At 38.3% G+C, this 22,977-nt stretch overlaps 1 protein-coding gene across 2 annotated transcripts in view; it reads right to left on the bottom strand.

The window, feature by feature from the left end:
- Positions 1-22,977, bottom strand: part of MSR1 (macrophage scavenger receptor 1) — a 67,216-nt gene that overhangs the window by 18,298 nt on the left and 25,941 nt on the right. Inside the window, exons 6-9 of one of the 2 annotated variants that reach the window (XM_037055275.1) lie at positions 19,490-19,570; positions 14,272-14,361; positions 9,966-10,019; positions 6,495-7,828 (exon numbers count right to left, since the gene is read on the bottom strand). In XM_037055275.1, the coding sequence (XP_036911170.1) occupies positions 7,827-7,828; positions 9,966-10,019; positions 14,272-14,361; positions 19,490-19,570 (227 nt within the window). In that variant the 3' untranslated portion in view covers positions 6,495-7,826. Of the gene's footprint in view, positions 1-6,494; positions 7,829-9,965; positions 10,020-14,271; positions 14,362-19,489; positions 19,571-22,977 lie in introns of those variants that run through there. The other variant, XM_037055274.1, reaches the window with a different exon arrangement.

Genomic DNA, 22,977 nt, shown 5'->3' with positions numbered 1-22,977 from the left:
CATTTGCCTTCCTCCACCCATTCCACCCTCACTCCCACAGTCCATTTCTACACTGTTGTTAATGTCTGTGGGTCGTTCATACATGTTCCTTGACTGGTCCCTTCCCCTTCTTTGCACCATTATCGCCTTCCCCCCTCTCCTCTGGTCACTGTCAGTCTGCTCCATGTTTCCACACCTGTCGTTCTATCTTGTTCATTAGTTTATTTTGTTAGATTCGTCTTATAGGTGAGATTATATGGTGTTTGTCTTTCACCAACTGGCTCATTTCACTCATCATAATATTCCCCAGGTCCATCCATGCCGATGCAAAAAGAAGGAGTGCCTTCTTTCTGTTGCGTAGTATTTCATTGTATAAATGTACCAGAGTTTTCTAATTCACTCATTTCCTGATGGGCACTCAGGCTCTTTCCAGCACTTGGTTATTGTATATAGTGCAGCTACAAACATGGAATTTCCTCAAAAAAGTAAAAATGGAACTGCTTTTTGAACCAGCAATTCCACACACGGGAATATACCCTAAGAACCTTGAATCACCAATTCAATAGAGCTTATAGACATGAATTTTTAAAAACACTATTAAACTCTGTATCACAGAGGTAGCAGGGATTTGAGTAAGGAGACGTGAAGGAATATAATTTCTCTATATTTTCATCAGACTATTTTAGACAGCAATTGCTGGAATTGATTTAGAATACGAGGTTGATACTCAAACCATTTTATTTCAATATAAAGAACACACTGACCCTCAAGATTTGAGCACTGCAGACTAACTAGCTGGCTCGTAGATATTCTAGTAACTCTGGAAATTAGTTAGAAAAGTCAACCATGATTATACTGAACACCCACAACCCAGCTGCTGAATAATTAAAATAAAGATTGAGAATTTGTTGCTTCAAATTAAACTGTACTAAATTTGGATGGTACTGAGTAAATATAACTTGATGAGTAAGAACATACTACTTCAATGTATAAAAGTTTAAAAATAGCAGAAGGCTATTATGTTCAATATTAATTTGTCAGATTTTGAATTGGATCATCAGATGGGTCTTTAAAATCTTGCTAAAAAGTGGTAAACATTTAAGGTGAAAGAAGACCTTGGTGTTTAAGGAGAATACCTTTCTGGTTGTACAGACCCTCATGGGAATGTGATGCTTAAGAGTAAGTTCATGTGTGAAAAACAAATAAACTGAAAAACTGAGTGAGACAAGAAAAGCAGAGTGTGGTTGTTGGTATAAGTTCTCTTCAGTGTCACGAACTATAATGCTGCCTCCACCACTGGACTTTCAAAACTGCCAATGAAATAAGAAGACCTGCATTTCAAAAAAGTACATTGCTTTCTTCATGGGCCAGTGTTCATTTATTGGGATATTTGTTATCATCTAGAGCAATCTTATTGTCATTTAATATTTCATTCTTAAGTGAGTCTTAGTCTCAAAAGTTACTTAAGAGACTATTTAAAAATATATACAGGTATTTGTCTTTCAACACCTGGCTTATTTCACTCAGCATGCTGAAAGACAAATACCATATGATCTCACCTTTAACAGGAAGCTAAACAACAAAACAAACAAGCAAGCAAAATAAAAATAAAGACACTGAAATAGTGAACAGGAGGACAGCGACCAGAGGGGAGAGGGGAGGAAATTTCAGGGGAAAAAGGGGAAGGATTGACAGGAACTAGTATAAAGGACACATGGACAACAACTAAAGGGGGTGGAAATGGGAGGGAGGTGGGGAGCACTGGGGGGGTGGTCTGGGATGGGAGTAATAGAAAACTATACTTGAACAATAATTAAATTTAAAAAATTATTAAAAAACAATAGATAAATAAAAATATATACAGGAAAGCTTTATTTACCTATGTGCAGGGCATTTAAAATTTAGATTTTCACTTAAAACCCTAGGCATAAAAAAATCAAATCATCCATTAACATATGAAACAGTTAATTTAGACAACTCACATCATAAAAAAGCATACATTATGTTTTATTCTTTCTGATTTCTGAAAGTGTAGTCCTCGGCCAGACCCCACAGAAGTCTTCATGTCCCTCTTTATAAGCTGTTGGGATACTGATGAGTGATCTAGTCTCTATGCAGCTTCATTGCACATTTATAAAATAAACATAACAGGGGGGATTTCATTTTTATGATGTGTTTCATAATTTTCTTCAAGGACTTTTGCGCAAATTATTATAGTTCACAAATGTACTTTGATGAGGTTTGAGAGCAAAAGTCAGGTAAAGGTAAAATATAATGTTGGACCTAGTAATGGAATTTAAATTACAAAAACCAAGACTCAAACTGCAGACCCACCACAAATATAACAGCTGTGTGACTTTGCACGGGTTATGTAACTGTCTAAATCCTCATGGGAAAAACAGCAAAGTGATAGTTTCCCATGAAGTTTAAGTGAAGGAGGTGTCCTAAGTGCCTGGCACAGAGGGTCACTCTGTATATTATAGGCTTTATAGTTATCATAAATATTATCTGTTAAAAATTTAGATTTCTGGCCTAATTATTGGGATGGATGATGGCAGCACAAAATACCCACATATTTTTAAAAGTTTCTCAACTGCTTTGGGCTCCAGAATCCCAAGGAAAGCTTCTGGAATTTACATATGTCTGACCACAACCCAAACCTTTGAAATCAGAATTTCTGTATGTTCATTCCAGCCGTCTGCACAGGATAAAGGCCGCAGAGGTCATTTAGATGATCGTCAAGGCCTGGGAGCAGCAGGCAAACCAGTATAGAATACGGTATGGTTACTTAGGTCTCTAAATCTTTCACATTGTGGAAAAATTGACCTCATCCATTGCTGTCCAACGGCAATCAGCAAGAGTATTACTAGACATTACTGGACAGCCCAATGAGGTTAATCCACTTTTCTGGGGCCCTTATGCCTGCACGCTGAGATTCAGAAGGGGCGGTCCTGTCTGACCTATTGCTTGGTATTTACCTGATTTGGTAGGACAACGAGTGTGACCCAAGATAGGCACTGAAGTCGTTAGTCAAAGGAAAACTCAGGGTCCAAGCAGAGACAACATGAGTTCTTTTGGAGAAGAGAAAGAGGCATTACTTCTCAGAGAAGACTAGATATGTAAACAACGAAGAATAACAAGGGCTTACTGGAAAATGAATATAACACGTATAAAGAGAAGGAGAGACAGAGGCAGAAACCAAGTCCAAATGGGCTCCTGGATCCCGTCATGCCTGAAACAAAATCTAGCTCTGGAATTCTTAATTATGTGAACCAATAGATTCTGTTTCTTCAATAAGCTAATTACTGTTACTTTCTACTTTTAAAAATTCTTACAAGTACATAAATTGGACTATTTGACAAAGAACATTAGAGGTGATTCTGTTTGCCATTAATCTCATCATTATTAGTTACTGTCTACTGGCAATTTTTATTTTATAAAAAACGATAATGCAAAAGAACATCACTGAAATGTGAAAACACAACATTGGCAAGACACAAATAAAATTGGATTTTTTCTCATAACTATAAAAACACCGGAATGTCTTCAGTTTATTTCTAGTACAATCTGGGCTCTCTCTGAGAACAGAAGGACGGGCAGACAGGCAGAGACAACTGAGGCAGTGTCTTTCACATAACTCTGGAATAACTCTGGCCTTGGACTGCTGAGGCTGAGACATGCGACTGCCCGCCACCACTGAGATAAGTGTACTCCCAAAATTCATGTTTTCAAATTCTACCCACCAACGTGACTACATTTTTAGAGCCTCTAAAGAGATAATTAAAGTTAAATGAGGTCATAAGGTGGATTCCTAGTCAGATAGGACTGGTGTCCTGACAACATTTTGATCTTGGACTTCCAGCCTCTGGAACTGTTAGAAAATAAATTTCTGTAATTTAATCCATCTGGTTGGTGTTATTCTGCTTTGGCAACACTAGCAGACTAATATACTTCCCTTTTTCTTTTTTTTTCAGTTTGCTTTGATTATTTCAAATGAAATGAGAACTAGAGGACCTCAACGGGCATCAACTTGAAAATGCAAGCTTTTCCTTGAACTTGTACATGAGAATTAACCAACCACACCTGCTTTGCTGTCATCTGAACATGTTCAAAACCTCTCTTTAACAAAACTAATCACTTTGTCACTGAAACACCTACTTTAAAGGGTTAGAAGACTCTTATTTTAAAATTGCAAAAGCATTTGAGGACCTAGGAGACCCTTCCCGGTGGCTCTGGTGGGAACCACGCTGTGAGAGTATCTGGGACGAGCGCTGACTGCCAGGCCCATCGCTGACTGAACTCTCTGTTGCAATGTGCAAGACGTCTCTGTCACGCACACACCACGAGGGCACACATCTATGGTGTTTGTGGGACACAGTGTGTTTTTAGCAACAACTACTGGGCTTATCTAAAACTTTAAACATGACCTAACCGTCCAGAATGAGCAGTAGTTCTCTAAGTTGCCAGGAGCCGGCACCGCTCAAGCACATTCTGCTGGCTGATACTACTGAGAAAGTGAGAAGGTAAAAAAAAGACACAATACAGCATGGACATCCATGCAGCCAAACTGTACTGAGAAATGTTCGACGTGAGCCAGTTACTGAAACAAAGACAGCAGAGTAGCAGGTAGCTCCTTCCTCTGCACTTAAGTAGCTCTCATCACTGATAATGGAAGCCTTGTGAGCATTACAGGGAGACTATATTTCTCAACAATATTCATCGGGGGAGAGACTGGAGTTGATAGACAGGGGGTATGTGAAGGCAGAAACACAAACAAAGAAAGGTGAACTGACAGTGCTTTTTGGAATTGGACCTAATGGGAGTCATGCTGTATGGATTTTTATCTCCTTCAGATCTTCAAATTTTTAGGCCCATCCTAGAAAACCAAATTGTTCATGACAACTCTTTCTCTCTTCCTTCTTCCTCTCTCCACATCCTTCCATACTGTGTATTTATGTGTGTTTACATAAAAAATATGTCAAACCAACGTGGAACTGTCAAATGGAGTCATAGTCACAAAGAGAAACTTTGGAAATGGAAACACCTGGCTTGGAGTTTCTGCTCTTCCACTTATTAGCAGTAAGCCTCAGTTCCTAATCTATAAAATGAGAACTTTAGTAGAACTTACCTCAAAGACTCTTCTGAAGATTAAATGAGATAATGCACCAAAAGCCCCTGGCGCACAGCAAATGTTCTCTAAATGTTTGTTATTATAATTATGTAGTGATTGGAGGAGAAGGCTTTGCGTTGGTCAATTGAGTGATTTGAGAAAAACCAAAATTCCTATATGATTTAGCTGCATCCTCAGTAGACATCAAGTGAGTGACAAATTGATCGTTCATATCACTATATGAGTTTCAAGATAAGATACTCTAAAGGCACATCCTAGTTACAGTACCATGGGCTTGAGAAAAGTACAGTAGAACATACCAACAATCCACACATCAGTAACACATATTTTTACAACATAGCTTCTTACAGTGTGTAATTGTGAGGCAGGAATTCTTTTGCTTGAGTGAAACACCCTTCCAAGTTAAGCTGAGAACATAGAAGACAAACCATGCGACGGGCATTAGAGCTGGCCTCAGATTTGCTTTCTTTTCATTATACATGATTAATGTTGACATAATTTGTGCATTTAAGCTGGGTGTTCAGCATCTATTTTTGTCTAAAAAGAGAAGCCCTTTTTCCCCAATTTGGAAAGCAGAGGCTATCGTTTCATATACTTAAGAATCTGTTTGTAGCCTGGGGTGGTCAGATAACTTGTGACTAGAACCCCCTAGAATCGTCTCTTAGGATCTCAGGAATGTGAGCCATTCGGTGGCCAATGTGGACCAAGGCCTGCTGGCCAGTGAAAGGGGGTCGGGCTTTACCCGTGAGCTGGATAGGAAGTTGGGGAGGAACTCATGCCCAATTAAACCATGAACGAAGAGATCCAGCGAGTCTCCAGACATTTCCATTAACTGGATAGTCAGTGTTGCCAGTTTGCTAATATTTGGGAATACTGACAACTGGCTGATTCCTCCCCACACCTTCCTTTTTCTTCCTGGAGACCTGGGTGTCACGTAGTCATGCATGGACTCAGAGTCCCACTGACAACTTGAATTTATCTCAGCGCTGCCGCAGCTTTCTCATCGGCAGTGTCTTGGGGTCATGCTTTGTCTTTCAGCACCTGGACTCTTGTTTTATTAGCCTGACATTTTTTTCTGACCTCTGTGGACAGCTTCTGGCCTCTGGCATGCGCTCTCTTTAGTTGGTATTTTTATTTATAATTTATGCTCTTCGGCTTGGCTCAAGCTCCTTGATTTGTGATCTGGACACACCTGTATTGTTCTATCAATGTAAAACCTTATTGTCTAGATTCTAGAATATCTGCTTTTGCCTATGACATTTATTTGGCTTCTTAAATTTACACTCTGCGTTCACTCCTTCCAATTACAGGTTTGAAAGGTCTGTGATATAGCAACGAGGAAGAACGGTTCCAGTTCAGAGAGAATACTGCGAGCCATAACTTCCATGTTTAAAGCAGTTTATGATTTCATAGAGCATCTTTACACACAGCGTCTTACGTGATCCTCACAACAACCCTGTGAGGTAGGTGTTAAATGTCCATTTCATGGGGAGGGGAATGGAGGTGGAGAGACAGAAACAGGTGCGCTACTTGGAATTCTATGAGACCTAGGACTCTGTGTTTAAACCTTGAAGGAAGGAGGAGTTGTGAAAATGTGATCTGTTAATAGAGAATATTCAAAAAGTAAGATAGAATCCCACGCATTTCCTATTCTTTTTTGTTGTTTTTTGGGTCTGCCGCTTTCTTCACTCTCATAAAATATCTCCAGTTCTACTGAAATATTTCTTTTTCTCCAGGATCTGTACTGGGTTATTTGTAGCACAAAATACAAAGAGTTTTTCAGAATAAAAAATTATCAGTATTATTTTTTCATGATCAAAAATTCTTGCTTGATAGAGCCAGGCCATTTAAGGAAAGTTTTGTTTTTGATTTCCATGTACTGAATGAACTGTTCAAGTTCCACTTTACCTCACTATAAAACTTGAAAAAATGCTGTCATTTGGAGACTAAAACAACACAAAGGTAAATTAACCAAATCAATTTACCTTTGATCAACTTAAACTTTTAATATTCAATGGAATTTTAAAATCTTGACCTCCTCTAAACATCTACAGAGCCCTATTCTTTCTCCAATATAGCTTTGCTGTTTTGTGTAATACAATTGGCTCTCTGAAGCAAGACACAATGGCTGTCTTATTAGTTGTAAAGTCGAGCTCTGGGAGTACAGGATGAATATATATTGAATGAATGAATGAATGAATGAATGGCTTTTCTTTTATGTTATCCCTATCACTGGATGAGAAGAGTATTTTTGAATGTAAGGAACCCGCATCTAGTCAGTACCCACCAGCTTTTTCGTAGAGCCCAGTGGGTTAAATTGGTGCAGCAAGCACCAGATGAGGGGCTGATGGAGGACTCTGGCCTGGCTCCGAGGACTGGCTGGAACAACATGCCAGTCAGTGCAATGGGAGGAGTCCCAGTCGGGGATATTGGGGGATGGTAGCAATGATGGGAGACGGGAGTGGGGAGAGGTATGAGCATGAGAACAGAGGCCAAAACAGCACCCAGGCCTAGGAGAGGAAGCCATGCGGAAGCCAGGCACCACACAGGAACCAAGGTCCTTTGGAGGAGCCACAAAGGGATGGTGGCGTCAGCTGTACTGATGACTTGTCCAGAGCTGAAGGGCCTTTTAATGAGATGGGAGCAGAGGGTGTCCCACCCAACCCACCTGATCTTAGAAGGGCCCTGCCCTAATAGGATCAGGGAGTGGCACCGGTCCTGACACACACACAAAAGAGGAAATCAACCGTTACTTGCATTGCATTTAAATTCAGCCTGAAAACTTCTTATATAAAAGAATGTCTATTAAAATAATTCAATACAAATGTTTGTATACCAGAGTTAAAGATGTGGGGAGTCAGGCACTTTCATAGGGAATCAACTGATACAATTTTTAGGAGCCATTTGCAAGTATCCCTCAAATTGTAAAAGGCATGTCATTTTTACATTATTGATTCTACTTCTAGAACATTCTCTATTAAAAATATTTCCACAAGATCATGTATAAGAATGTGCAATGTAGCATTGTTTATTAAAGCCGAATCAAAGCAAGCAAAAATTTTCTAATGCTCATGACTAGTGGGTTGAATGATATATTATGGTAATCACAGTATCGCTGTGTAATGACATAATATATAGCCCCTGGGAAAAAAGGTAGAGACATGTGTACTCACATGGGCAGGTGGCTGGCATGTTAACTTAAATAAGTAAAAGGCAAAACATACTGTACAGATGTGTGTGTATACAACTCTTTCTCTCTTTTTGAAACACAGAGCTATACATACCCCATGAAGTCTGGAGGCTATGTATACATGTACACAGAAATATCCCTCAGTGCTTTCTCAAAGAAAGAACGCACATAAACTTCAAATAGCCATGAAAATATCTGTAATTGAAAACATTTCTGAACACATCTGAAAAAAAATGTTCAAAGCATTTGATAACCTCAGGGGACAGAAAACTGTGTGTTTGATTTACAGACTACAAAATAAAGAAGTCCTGTATTTGTCAAGATGAGACAGACTCAAAGTTCAGTAGCTTAGAAAAAGTCTCAGGAAAGAAAGAAGAGGCGATAAAGAAGAACCAAAGATAAAGAGAGATAAAGATAGAGAAAAACATGAAGCTAGGGGAGAGTTATACAGGGAACACAATGGAAAATAAATGGAGTGATGAGGAGAAGGGGAAGAAGTGGGGAAAAGTATATAGTAGACAAAGGTAATCAAAGGAGACAGATATACTAATGTTTCTGTTATCTTAATATAAGAACAACACTAATAATCACTGGTAACACTAAAGCACCTTGAGGAGACACACAATACTCAGTGTTATTTAGTTCAAGGGCAAACAGAACAACAATGCAACAAATATGGGAAACGTCACGTGGTTAGACCATACTTGGATGCCCGACACTGGCAACGCTGACCCTAAGTTGTCTAAAGGTGACACTCATATACAGTATCAAGATAAAATAATTGTTTCTGTTCATGCAGAGAAATTAGTACTATATTTTTAAATAATAACTATAATGGAAAACTGCTAGAGTTTTGGTATATTAAAGGATTTGCCATAATTTGTCTAAAACAGACCCTTCATGGATAATCACATGTAGCTCCTATTGAGAATCCGAGGGGGAACACTTGAATCTGAGAAAGCAAGTAGGGAAACTTTATTCCTTCTCATGATCCTTTCATTTTATCTCTGTAGATTCAACCAAGACACAGTGATTGCCTTGTGGCATGGCATTCTGAAGACATCACGTTTAGTATTCAGTTCTTAAGGCCCAATTTACGGATTCTGTACATTGCAATGTGAGGTTAACCCTCCCCCGAGCCGAGAGCCCTTTTGTGAAATCTGTTCTGTTGCAGTTTTAAGGGTCTTGGATATACAGTAGCAGTCTTCAAGTTTTTAGGAAACTAAAACAAAGCACAAAACCCAGCCATCTCAGAATTAGCCTGGCAGCATTCTTAGATTGTCCGGATTCCTGTCCGGAACATTTTGGTGAGCTCTGTTAATAGGCAAGGAGGTGGTAATTGTTCCTATTCATAAGCTCGATTTTCCTTCAGATGGAAATTGGCTTGAAAATTGAACAATTTTTTAAGTGGAGTTTTTAGAAAATTGTGCTCATCACAAAAACAAGATACAAATGAGTAATGAGAATCAAAGATTGTATAATTTTGATCTATTTGTTTTACTCCAATTGACATACTTGTAGAAAACCGGGGCTGACTTCCACAGAATCCATGTGGATCAGCGCTGAAATTCTTTCTCAACATCTGCCTCAGCCCTGGACACCACTATTTGAGCTCATTTATTACCAAGGTGCACACACACAGAAAACGAGAAACTATATACTTACACAACATGCTTCTACTCCCCTTTTCCCCCTTCTGGCCTTTCTGTCCAGGACTTCCTTGGGGGGAAATAAGCAAAAAAGGGAAACATTTTTAATTGGGGCAATTCACAATGCTTGCTTTAAATGGAAACAGAACAGCACAAAGTAATCTAGAATATCAGTTTATAACAACCTACAGAAACTCAAAATAATAATAATGTTGATCATCATTATTATGATGTTAAATGCTATTATTCTATCACGTTAGAAACCCCATTACAAACCTGTCACTGTTCTGGGTAGATCCTTTTCAAATGTTATTTTAAATTAAGTACAAGGGCAATTAAATGTCCCATTTTCCTAAAAGCAGACAAAACTGAGATGCAATTAACTTGGTTTGGGTTTACTCATCCTTTTCCTTCCCTCTTCCTCTCTAGCTCAGGAATCCCTGTGTCTCCCATCTCAATCTAAACTGTGTTTTTCTATCCCCATTACAATTTCTCTACCTTGATTTCCACTTCCTTAGAGGGGTGCGTCCCAAGCCTGGGCTGTCAAAGAATTTCTGGGCATGCAATCCCTGACCTATTGAATTCAAGACACTGGGTGTCAAGCCCAGTAAGCTGTTTAAACAGGCCCTGTAGGTGATTTTGTCTCTGGCTGAAGTTAGAGAACCATAGACCTAAAGAAATTCTCTGCATCGCTTAGGCCAGTACTAACACTATGACACATCTTGCTAGACAGAATGAATCATTCTCTGCTCTCTACTCCCTTAGCATCCAGACCTGCTTCCTAAATGCTTACTACGTACCCCATGGCATTAGGGCTAAGTGCTTCTGCATTTTCCTGTCATCTGATCTGGAGGGCTGCGGCTGGGCTATATTTATCTCTAGCACACAGCGAACTCTCATGAAACCGTGTTGACTGGGTGAGTGAATGAAGGAAGAATGCTTTCCCAAGTACTCTGGCTATTGGACATTTGTTGAACTCAAGGAGTTTGAAAGCAGAAAAATATCTAAAACTTGTATGAACTATAGCTAATACCCAACATGGATAGACATTGTACTTTATGATAAAAAAGGAATAAATAAGCAGAATAAATTAAAAAAACAAGCTGTTAATCCAAAATACAAAAAGTAAAACTCAAAAAAACCGAAGCACTGAAGATATCTATTGATAGCCCATCGCGATATTCATTTAGAAAGTTAATCATTATGATTTAATGTAAGTAGGAAGTTACAAATAAATTGTTCCAGAAGGAGTCCCAAACAAAATCCTATCAGATTTGATTTTTATAGAAATTCTAAAAAACGGGTCCTCTTATTAGCGTTGTTTTGTAGATAAGAAAACTAAGGCACAGAGTGGCTGTGTGGTGAGGGACAGTTCAGAGATAAGATTCAAATATGTACTGTCCTGTCTCTGATAAATGCAAATAAATGTACACCATCCCTGTATTTCCTAAGAGGGCAAAGAAAATACTACACACGAAAGAACTGTGTGCCCCCATTAAAGTCAAGGTCAAGCCACTTTATTTAATCCCACAAAATGACAAGCCTAAGATTGAGATCCTTCATATAAACTTTACAGAATCATCTCTTGGATTGAGCTTTAGAAGAGAGATTGTTGTGAGGAAATGTCTGGAAGAAAACTCCCCCAGAGCAGGGAGACCGATTGTCTTGTATCCTCATCGCTGAGCCCCGCGTGATGGGCCACACAGACCTGCAGTAAATGAGGCCGGCTGCTTCTCGTTAATCAGACGGGTTGTGTACGACTACATGGCTCATCTGAGGTTTATTTCTAACTTCTCCTCTCACCACTTAGGGAGAAAAGTTGTGTGAAATAGGCCGTTGGGAGATAGTGAGGCCTGCTTAACATTCCTAAAATTCTGCCTCATTTCCTCTTTTTGTTTAGACTTTCTAGAAAGACAAATGGAGACAACTGTATTTAAACAACAATAGAAAATGAAAAAAACACAAATTAGTAACTCTGATTTACTTATAGTTCACAGTGATATTCATTTGTACAGTTAATCATTATGATTTAATGTAAATAGGAAGTTGCAAATAAACTGCACCAGAAAGAACCCAGAACGAAATCTTACCACGATTTGCCAGAGATAGTAAATGAGTATCTACTTGACATAGATTGTAGACTTTAACCTTAGAATACAGATAAAATACATATTTTCCTACTTCACGGAATTATTTCTAATTATCTTAGAATTTATAGGTAGCTTTGAAATTTTGTCAAATTCAAAGTTTTCAACTATGTTTATCTATTGGACACAAATTGCCCAAATAGGAAATTCAGTAATTCCTGAGTGATGCAGATAATTTCCAACAAATTAATTAATTGGATAAACATTTTTTTCCCGTGCCATGAAAAAGGCCTCATGAATGGTGGATAGTTTTGGAGACGGCTGGTGCATACACACAGCATTCAGTTCCGGTGATCAGGTGTCTGATGGACACTGAATGTACATTGGTCATTTCTGGCTAGCTGATTTTTCTCTAAGCCCAATTGCCATTGACACAGTCCATAAACACTGATACTGTCAAAAATACCTTGACACACCTATTAGAACTGCTAACATCCAAAACACTAACACAGTCAAATGCCGGAGGATGTGGAGTAATAGGACTTCTCATTCATTTTTGGTGGAAGGCAAAATGGTATAGTCAGTTTGAAGGCAGTTTGGCAGTCTATCTTGTAAAGCTGCCACAGGTTTACCAGGCAATCCAACCATTGTATTTCTAGGTACGTGCATGTCCACACAGAGATATGCAGATGAATGCCTAAAGCAGATTTATTCATGACTGCCAAAACTTGGAAGTGACTAAGATGCCCCACAGTAGGTGAATGGATACATGAACTATATGGTACATGCACCCAATAGAATATACTGAGCATTAAAAAGAAATGAGCTATTAGATTGTAAAAAGATATGCAGAACCTTAAATTGCATTCACTTAAATTGCTCAGTGAAATAAGCCCCTCTGACAAGATTAACTATAGTATGACTCCAATTATATGACATTCTGGAAAAGACAAAAGTATGAAGACAGCACAAAGATCAGTGGCTGGTGGAGTCTGGGGAAGGGCCAGGGTGACGATGAGCAGGTGGACCAGACCACATGGGACGTTTGGGGGCAGTAGAACTACACTGTATGATACGTATTATAATGGTGGATACATGGCACTACACACCTGTCAAAACCCATAGAATGAACATCACCAACAGAACCTTAATGTAAACTGTTGACTTTAATGAGTAATAACGTACCAATGTTGGTTTGGCAATTGTAACAAATGCATCATACTAATGCAAGGTGTCAACTATAGTGGTAACTGTTTGTGGACAGATGGTATATGGGAAGCCTATATTTTCTGTGCAATTTTTCTACAAACCTAAATGATAAATTATGAATATTACCATGGTCATAATTTATTTTGAAATTAGGAGAAAACCCTACTCAATTCTAACATTTCTGTGAAAAGTCCACAACTCAAGTTTAGGCTCCTGGCTGGCATAAGCAATTATCATGTATGTACATTTTAAAGGGCATGAAGAATGTTGATTACAAGTAGTAATATATAACAGCAGGTAGTTTATCATGCATAGAAAAAGATTTCAGGTCTACCTGTGTTTTGCCAACTATAACCAAAACTGGCCCATTTTGGTTAAAGCATTATTTATACTTTGCTTGTTTGTTTTTCTTTGCCAGTCTTTCCACTCTCTTTGTTCTATAACAGATGCCATTTTTCATGGTGATTTATGATTGGTGAAGTTTGTAAATTCTCTTTTTTTTAAACTATTTTCCCCTGGGACACAGAAACTTTCCTTAGGAGGACAATAATCAGTTTCAAAATGTTTCAGACTACAACACAGACTGCATGTGAGTGCTCCTATTCAGACTGTGATAATCATTGTTTTTGTCATCTAAGAAGTATGAACTGGTGTTCATACATTCTTTTTTCCCTTAAATGTATTTAATTATTTTTCAAGTACAGTTTTCTGTCTATTACTCCCATCCCATCTCACCCACCCTGTGCTCCCCACTCCCTCCCATTTCCACCCTTCTTAGTTGTTGTCCATGTGTCCTTTATATTTGTTCCTCTAAATCCCTCCCCTATTTCCCCTGAAATTCCCTCCCCTCTCCCCTCTGGTCGCTGTTCCCCTGTTCTCTATTTCAGTGCCTTTGGTTATATTTGGCTTGCTTGTTTGTTCTGTTGTTTAGCTTCCTGTTAAAGGTGAGATCATATGGTATTTGTCCTTCAACACCTGGCTTAGTGTTCATACATTCTATAAAGAAAATATTCACGATCATAATACCTGGCCTCCCGGACTTCCCTGCTGGTCCTGAGAATCCACGACTTCCAGGAAAGCCAATTGCTCCCCGATCACCTTTAAGCCCTGGGGGACCTGCATAGTTAATGAATAGAAGCAGAGCGGCAATGATTCACTTTTCATACAGATTGCAGAGTATAATGAGACAATCTGGGCCCATTAGTTAATATGATATAGGGGAATCTCCAAATGGAGTGATAATATCTCATGTGTGCCATTGACAGGTGATATAAACTGTAGGTAGAAACACTAGTATATTTAGTACATTGTAGGGTTCCAGTAAATGACATCATTATCACAAATAAAAACATATCAGGGAAAAAGTCTTGGCATTTTAACCAGAAGGCTTATGTCGTCTAGTATCAGAGTATTTACTTTTAAAAATTGGGCTCTAGACCTGGAATGCATTACTCTAGTTCTCACGGGCTTGTCTTTACATATTCCACTGTAATCCCAAACAACAACATAGTAACTACCCCCATGCACATACATGTCTGTGTATATATTATATACATATACAAAACCATGGTTTTGCATACTTAAATAAAAACAACTTGTTTTTTGTACCATAAATTGCTGTAGTGATTATGAAAACTGCATGTAAAAGCAAATAATATTTTCCTGTAGAATAAAATATTCTATTCTGAAGTCCAGTAGTTTGAAATAAATTATTGTAAAAATGTCATTTTAGGTGTCATTATTAGTTCCCAGAAATCCAATTTTTAGTTAACTCCTTGGAAAACACATTATGAAAAACTGATTATACATCTTTTGCCAATGTCAATCTTTTAATATATTGCCATTAGGTTAAAGTTCCAGAAGGCAGGCTTTATGGCTTATATATATATTTAAGTCATTAACAGTATTTTCTTAAGGTTCATTCATACAAACACCTAAATTTGAGCTAACTCTTCTCTAAGAGATATTCAGTTTAAGAAGTACATTAAAGAGTTAAGAAATATTATTCAATCTAGTACAAAATTTGGATTCTAACAGATATTCAAAGCAATTAAATAATAAATTTTGTCTAGAAATACTAGTAAAGTCAGGACATCTCCATTTAGTTACTCAATATATGCTATTTTGTATAGGTATAGATATATATAATATGTATATGTGTATGTACATATGCATGTATATATAGTTGTACATACTTTGTAGTATATATTAGCTGAACTTCACAGCATACAGCCAAATAATGACCTAACATAGGTTCTCAAAACAGGCTGATAGGTTAATATTTACACCCTTCTTCATTATCCAAGCAAGGCAGGTAGACCTTTGCACTGGCAATTCTTAGGATCTGCCACTCAGATTTACAAATAAAAACACTGAGTCTGAACTTTCTTATTTCTTTAGGTTAGAACATTCTCCACTTCTAGGGTGCCACTTATTTGTACCATTTTCTCCATTAATGCAAGAAAAATATACGGAGCAAGCATATTGTTTCAGCCCATGCACAGTCCTGGAGTTACATGGGTTCTTATCCAAATACATCTTCTAGTGTAGAGACAGATGGTAAGAAAGTTAACAAATAAATGTAGAAGGTAATTATGGCAATTAAAACTTTAGAGGAACAAAGAAATATAACAGAATGCCTCGGGGGATCAGAAAGAGCCTCTCCAATGGTGGGTCAATGAGTACATTCAGAATACAGTGGTCTGACCACGGTTTATATCACATTTTCAATCGGTGAATAAAGAATCTACAAATGAAGCACCGTGATACTAGAAATTACTCAACTATTAGACCTTTCTCATGTTTAAGCAGACTCTATATAGTCCGTAGGGTTTTGTGAATAGTTTGTTTAACACTTTTTGGAAACATGGCCCCTAAATATAAGCACCACCCTTGGATTATATTCCAAGACACCAGATTCTCTGAGCCTTTCAGGTGGCAATTAGCTGATTTTCTGCAATGACCTGTGTCTGGGGAATCGTCTGCCTCCTGCCTCTAATCCACAGGAAACACAAGCACATTTCACACAGAATCTCAGGTGTGAAGCCTGTTAGGGCTTCAAGGGGTCTTACGCATCATCCAATTCAAATTTATCATTTTATAAAAACAGGAACAGAAGATGAGCCATCCAGCCACCTTGGTAAGGCTGGTCTGGTCATTACTGACATGTCCTGGGTGCCCACCTCTGCATGTTGGCTTCTTTCTGGGGCCTGGCAGACTGGGTAAGAACAAGGGCTCTGCAACCTGTCCATCTGGGTTCAAATCCTGGTACTGCCACCTACCAGCTGCGGCTTGATCTTGGACAAGCCATTTAACCTCCCTGTGCCTCTGTCAAATGGTGCATTATTTGTCCCTGTCCCATAAGTTTGATGTGATGAGTAAAAGAGCTAATTACTGTAAAACACTTAGAAAAAGTGCCTCTTACACGACAAATGCTTTGTGTTGGTTCTTCTTCTCCACCTCCCCTCTTCTTCCTATATAGTAATAGAATCACTATTTCCACCTGCTCTTGGTGAGAAGCGCTCCATTCAGTTTCATTGAACAATATGTACATAGTTAACAGTGATGGATTTGCTGGCCTGACACTCCCCACTCAAACGCGTGTTTTAGCAAGCACCGCCACGGAGAAAGCCAGAGGAGAGGCCTTTCTCGGTCGGCCTGGGAGTGGGGGTGGGATGGGATGAAGACATGCGTGAATATGAGGACTACTAAAATACAGTTCCTGCACTCCAATATCCACAGTTACGATAGAGTTTAGTTCTTCTCCAGAGACCTGGTTCCTTTGGTGGAAAATTCAAACTATGTAAGAAAAGTTAACAGCACCAGTGGATGGTGAAAGTTTTGCAATCAAAGGTTCCCTCCCAGGGAAACTTATGAAGGTGGCACCTTCTGTGCATACAGGTCAGGCTACCCTGTGATGATGCCACAGTGGGCAAAACCAGTCCACGAAGGCCTACAGGCAGCCAAAGTACACCGGAACTAAGGGGGTGTTCTTCAAAGCATTACCGTCATGGTGGAATAACCCTAAAAGTGGTCCCCAAAGGACCTCAAATGAGATCGAGTCCTCGATGGTGACATTCATCACCCTTATATAATTATTTGCTGTACTGCAAGTTCTGTGAAGGCAGAAAGTCTGTATTTCTGTGCATGGAATCCACAGAGCCATGCAGAGCACTAGGCACAGGGAAAGTGTCCAGTTAACCTTCTTTCAAGTAAAAGGCAATAGGTCATTCTCCCTGGTATAATTCCAAGGAAATGACACTTTGACATAAATTTCTAGCATATTACTTTGAGGTAAAGCATACTTTAGCATAATATGTGCCTTGTACATGAGTAACAATTGTGATGGCATTGATTATATAAGACCACTAGGATAACCACTTAAGTTTCTCAGATTTTCAAATTAGCATCATGATTTTCAATGACTTTGACTTTACCAAGCTGAGCTTAGAGGGTTTAATTAGATGTACAGGTGGGGTTTTAGTGAATTTGCTCAAATCAGGAAGTCAAAGTATCATGACAGTCCACCATATACACATGACTTCCTTAGTCCAGTTCTAAGCATGGGGCAGTTGGGCAATTTGGCAAAAAGTGAAATGAAATGCACCAATTAAGCAGGAAGAATCCATTGGGATTCCTGAAAACTTGAATAATTTTACTGCAGTACACCAAACCAAAGGGTAACCTAATCATCTAAAACAGTCAACTTATCACTCCCATAAATAAAATCTTCCTTTCATGAGGGCCTGGATAATGTCTGCTTATGTAAATGAGCAGTGCCAACAGCAACAGACTAAACCCTCCTACAAGAATCAAGGCAGCTTTACAATGGCGCCTGTATGATATTAACTAAAGCTAAAGCCTTTAAATCCCTCTTTATATGTCAGACATCCATAGTCCAGAAACACTGCCAAAGATGCTTCCAGATGAAACTTTGCATGGCAGGTTGAAGCCCAGTCTGGACTTTCATGGATGAATTATGATGCACTGACCATGCACTTAGTAATGGAGATGATGACCTTTGACAATAGCAGGCCTGAAAGCTGACATAATACTGATTATTTCAGCTGCTAATGACATTAATGCACCGTGATTAATATCTGCCAAATGCTCGTCAATTAGAAAGACTTTTCTCAATAAAGAATCTTACCTGGCAGTACTTTCAAAGACCCACAAAATGTATATATAAATACACATATACTCATTTTTTCTTTATAACATTTTTTAAACTTTCAAATGTAAACTTGATATATTGGCTTTTAAAACACAATTATACAAAGGTCAGGCAGTTGTAAAATTCATGCTTTTCATTTCTACAAACTATTTTTCCAATGTAATCTGGGCTAGTCAATACGTTGATCAGAAAGAAGAACATTTCATGTAATCAAAAGACAGAAAAATAGATAAAGTACATGGTATTTAGACAATTGTGTCAGCAACAACCATTCCAGTTATAATTAGACCATGCAATATTCTCCCTGTTTGCAAAAAGCACATGGGGTATTTGATTCCTAGCCAAAAAGAACACAGCAATCATGTCGTTGTTATCTTCTTAATGTTTATGAGAGCAAAGAAAGTTTTTGCTCTTTCTCCTTTTCTGCCTTCTATTATCTTCTTTCAAAATAATTGCTTTCAAGATTACACCACAGACAGGAAAAATAATTGGAAGCAATTTTGCTCTAAGTAAAAATACAATACCTGACAACAAAGGTGAAAGTCAGCTGCATTCTAGTCAGCCTTTACATTTGGATTTTGTAGGTTTAGGCCAATTCCACTTAAGGACTATAGAAGGAATCTAATCCAGTTTGCTTTTGACTTGTATTAATGCATAATTTTTGCTTTTAAAAAACAGATTCCTTGCAAACATATTCAACATGAAGACGGTTCTCATATTCTCCTCCACGTGTGATATAAAGCTAGATCGTGCCTTATACTGATGGCTGTCAGTGATATGGACAGCACTCCTCCCTAGATTTATGTGCTTTGTGAACAGTCCCATGTGGTCGCTCTGGCTAAAGCCTGCAACTTCCTCCAGGGTCAGCACTTCTGTTCAGTAGGTTAGAGTGATTAGTCTGCTGGGATGGGTAATATGTCCCAGCAGATACACACAGATACTCACACACAGATACACACACTTCCCACAGGGAAATAAATAGCTCTTGCCCCTACACACATACACGGATGTGTCTTACTCATGCCCCGTGGTGCACAAGTAAGTTTGAGTAAACAGTTCCCAGTACCATACCCATTGGGCCTGGACTGCCTCGTGGGCCAGCTTCTCCGGTGACACCTCTATCTCCTTTTTCACCTGGGGGTCCAGGGGGACCTTTAAAAAATAAATTACAATTACTGATCATAGTTTTAAAGAATACGTAGAATGGATCTGTCATTTGTTAAGACAATCATATAACTAAAGTCAAAGCCTTTTATTTGTTACATAATAATGCAGAATAAGACTGACCTTCCCCAACAGAGGCACACCCTGCTATAGAGAAGTGTAATACCATATACTCACAAGGGTTACACAGCCCTAAATTAGACAATCTAATTGTGTACACATATATATGTGTGCCTAGCACTTTTCTGGGTTCTTAGAATCAAGGGACAGAGAAGAGACACTGAGTCAAAATCAGCACAAACCCATGTCGGCATTGTTCACACACTAGACAGATTTTACTATATTGAGTCAATGTCATGTGCAAAATGTAAAAGTAAAAATGTACAATTCGTGAGTGATACCCTCAAGAGAAACTAAACCACACATAGCAGATGACCAAAACACTAGAGTTGAAAGTGACAAACTTGAATATTTGTTAGGTTCAGATCAGCATGAGTAGCAATGTGAAAAGACTTTATTGAGGGAGTGGGATTTGAAGGGCACTTCAAACATTGGAGAGAATGAGATGAAAGAGAATTCTGGGTAAGTGGGAGAGATGCGGGGAATAGAAAACAGGTGAAAATAAGTAAAGGAATCCTTTTTCAAGTAAAATATTAAGTAGGGCCCCTACTTAATATTTTACAGATATAGATATTCTAAAATAAGTTGGAAGGGTTACAGGAAAAATTTTGACTACTTGGCCTCGCAATTTCCCAGGTGTCTCTGAGAACTGAGTTAGATCAACACTGACTCAGTCATTTGAATTTTACGTGCCCAGCAAAACAGATGCGTGATATGTGATCACTTCTTTAGAATGATGGTACTGAGCATGTCTTTAGAACCTAAAGGTATCCTACTAGAATTCTCTCTTCTACACAGAGTACACAGAGCAGGCATTATTCTCTACTTTTACAGCAAACAATTTTCTTTTCAGCTCCAAAAGGAAGAAACTCCGATGTATCATAGAATCATTGAATAGCGATGTTTTAAAAGAGACATTTTCAATTGCTATGGTTCAGCCGCGTACACAGCCCAAGGACAACACACAACTATATTTAGTGTCACTGGTTAGAGCTATTTGTTCACACATTTTAACTAGATTGGGAGATACAACAACTGAAGAATTCTAAAAGGTAGCCACGTAAATAGGTAAAGATGGTCTCGTGAGTAAGTAAAGTCAATCCATCTTCTGTGTCTTTGGAAGTCCTTGTCCCTCCTCCTCTCTATTCTTCTGACCTGTTCCATTTTTTAAGGTCTAACTTGGGTTTTTAGAACATTCCTTCCATGGTTACTCAATTTCTAAGATATCATTGTTCTTCTCAATGGTACATTGTCTGTTTATCTGCAAATGCAACATTGGACAGCAGTGCTTGGTTGTGTTTTCACTGCAAAAACAACTCTACTTATTATAGGAAATATAAAAGCCCAGAAAAGATGTGAGAAAGATATAATTAATAAATCTATCATCTTAAGAAACAACCATGTACATTTTTCCTGTGTTTGTGTTTATTTGCTATTGCACATTTTTCACATAACCCTCATGTAAACTACATACTACTGGGTATTAAGTGATTAACTAGCAAATTCTCCTAAGCTATAACTTAATGTTAGAAGCAAGCATTTAGGTGGTGCACCAGAAATGGGGTTCTACATCAGTGGGAATCTGTGTGCATCTCCTATTCCATGTAGAACGCTCTTCCCAACAAAGGGAGTTTAACTTCCACACCACGAACCCAGCAGTTGACTCTGCACAGAGATGAAGGAGGCAGCAGGCAAGGCAGAAAGGCTCAATTTGCAGCCTGAGTTTTGCTGAGCAAATTGAAGGGAAGCAAATCCACAGTATCCAAGGATGGTGGGTTTTTTTTGGGGGGGGGTTGTTTTTTTAAGTGGACAATCAAAAACTTTGGTTTAGTCATTCAAGCTCCAAAGCAAGACACAGGCATTCCAGGAAAACTAGAATGTGTGAGACAGAGCCAGAGACCTACAGGCTACATCTAGGTTCTTAGCCTCTAGATTAAGAGTTTTCACCATTTCTTTTGTAAGGAAGAAATAAAACTCATTTGCATGCAACTATATATAGTAATTGTATACAGCTCTGATGTTGGAGCATCAGTTCAATCATAATGAATATGTGTTATTTTATAAGATCCTGAGTTAAAAATTCTCCTCTATTTTTATATAAAAATACTGACACCAACTGGCAGTTACAAAACAGTCACAAAAATGTAAAGTACAGCATAAAGAATATAGTCAATAGCACTGTAATACCTGTGTATAGTTGTCAGGGGGGTACTAAGCTTATTGGACAAGCGCTTTATAAGTTACAGAAATGTCTAACTACTATACTGTATGCCTGAAACTAATATAACATTTGATGTCAACTGCAACTGAAAAATAAATAAAATTATTTGAAGAATAAATTAAAAAGAACAAGAACAAAAACCTAACACCAGGCATCTGACTACCAGAGGAAGGGAACCAGGAAAATGTTTTCTTTAAATAATTCTAATTAGGTGCATTAGATGTTAATTTTTTAGTGTTATTTTGTTCTTCATATAACATTAATCTCAGTTACTATATTCTGTTTCATTTTTAGCCAGTGTTATATCTCGTCTACTGCTAAGACCAAAATGTGGGAAGTATCTCAATAAATGTTTTTAGCATCTTAGATAGTTTGAGCAGATAGAAGTACAGACATAAACGCCTTTTCTGTAGCTTCCCGCATAAAACTTTTGAGAACATTGTCAACTTCATGTTTTCATGCTACCTCCCAAAACAGCTCCCCTTGCTACCCCTGCTATGGTGACCATGCTTGTCACCCTGCAGCTGGACTATTATAGAATTTCTCCTTAATCTGCTCTGAAAGTATCTTGTCTGTTTCATCCTCTGATTTCCTTCAGTCAGCTTTAAAAAAATCTGTATCTATATCTATCTGATTGATTTGTTGATCTATGTATTACATATCTCCACCTGAACCGTAAAGAAATGTAGCAATCTTTCTGCCATGTTGTAGAAACAAGAATCAAGAACTTTAACTTAGGAGACTTAGAGTCCATCGTAGTCACCTTCTTTGTTTCGAATTACTGGTTAGCCTCTCAAAATTCTGTTTCATGATCCTATCACTAACCACCTCTGAGCACGAAATGAAAAATGCTACCTGCCGGCTCCATTGCTAACTTATGTTAAAGGAAATTAGATTAATAATGGTCAAAATGTACGGTTTGCTCTAGTTCAAAAAGCCATAATAATTCACACTATTTTTTCTTCATCCTTAATACCTCCTAACTGTGAAGCTACCAGAATAATTCATAAATGCTATAGCAATAATTTTCCAGGAGCAAATCCCTCTATACAAC

Source organism: Sturnira hondurensis, unplaced genomic scaffold (genome assembly GCF_014824575.4).
Source record: "Sturnira hondurensis isolate 20B ecotype Veracruz unplaced genomic scaffold, ASM1482457v3 Scaffold0008640, whole genome shotgun sequence".
NCBI lineage: Eukaryota > Metazoa > Chordata > Mammalia > Chiroptera > Phyllostomidae > Sturnira > Sturnira hondurensis.
Note: the sequence above shows the minus strand (reverse complement) of the source record. Positions and strands in the feature narration are given on the sequence as shown.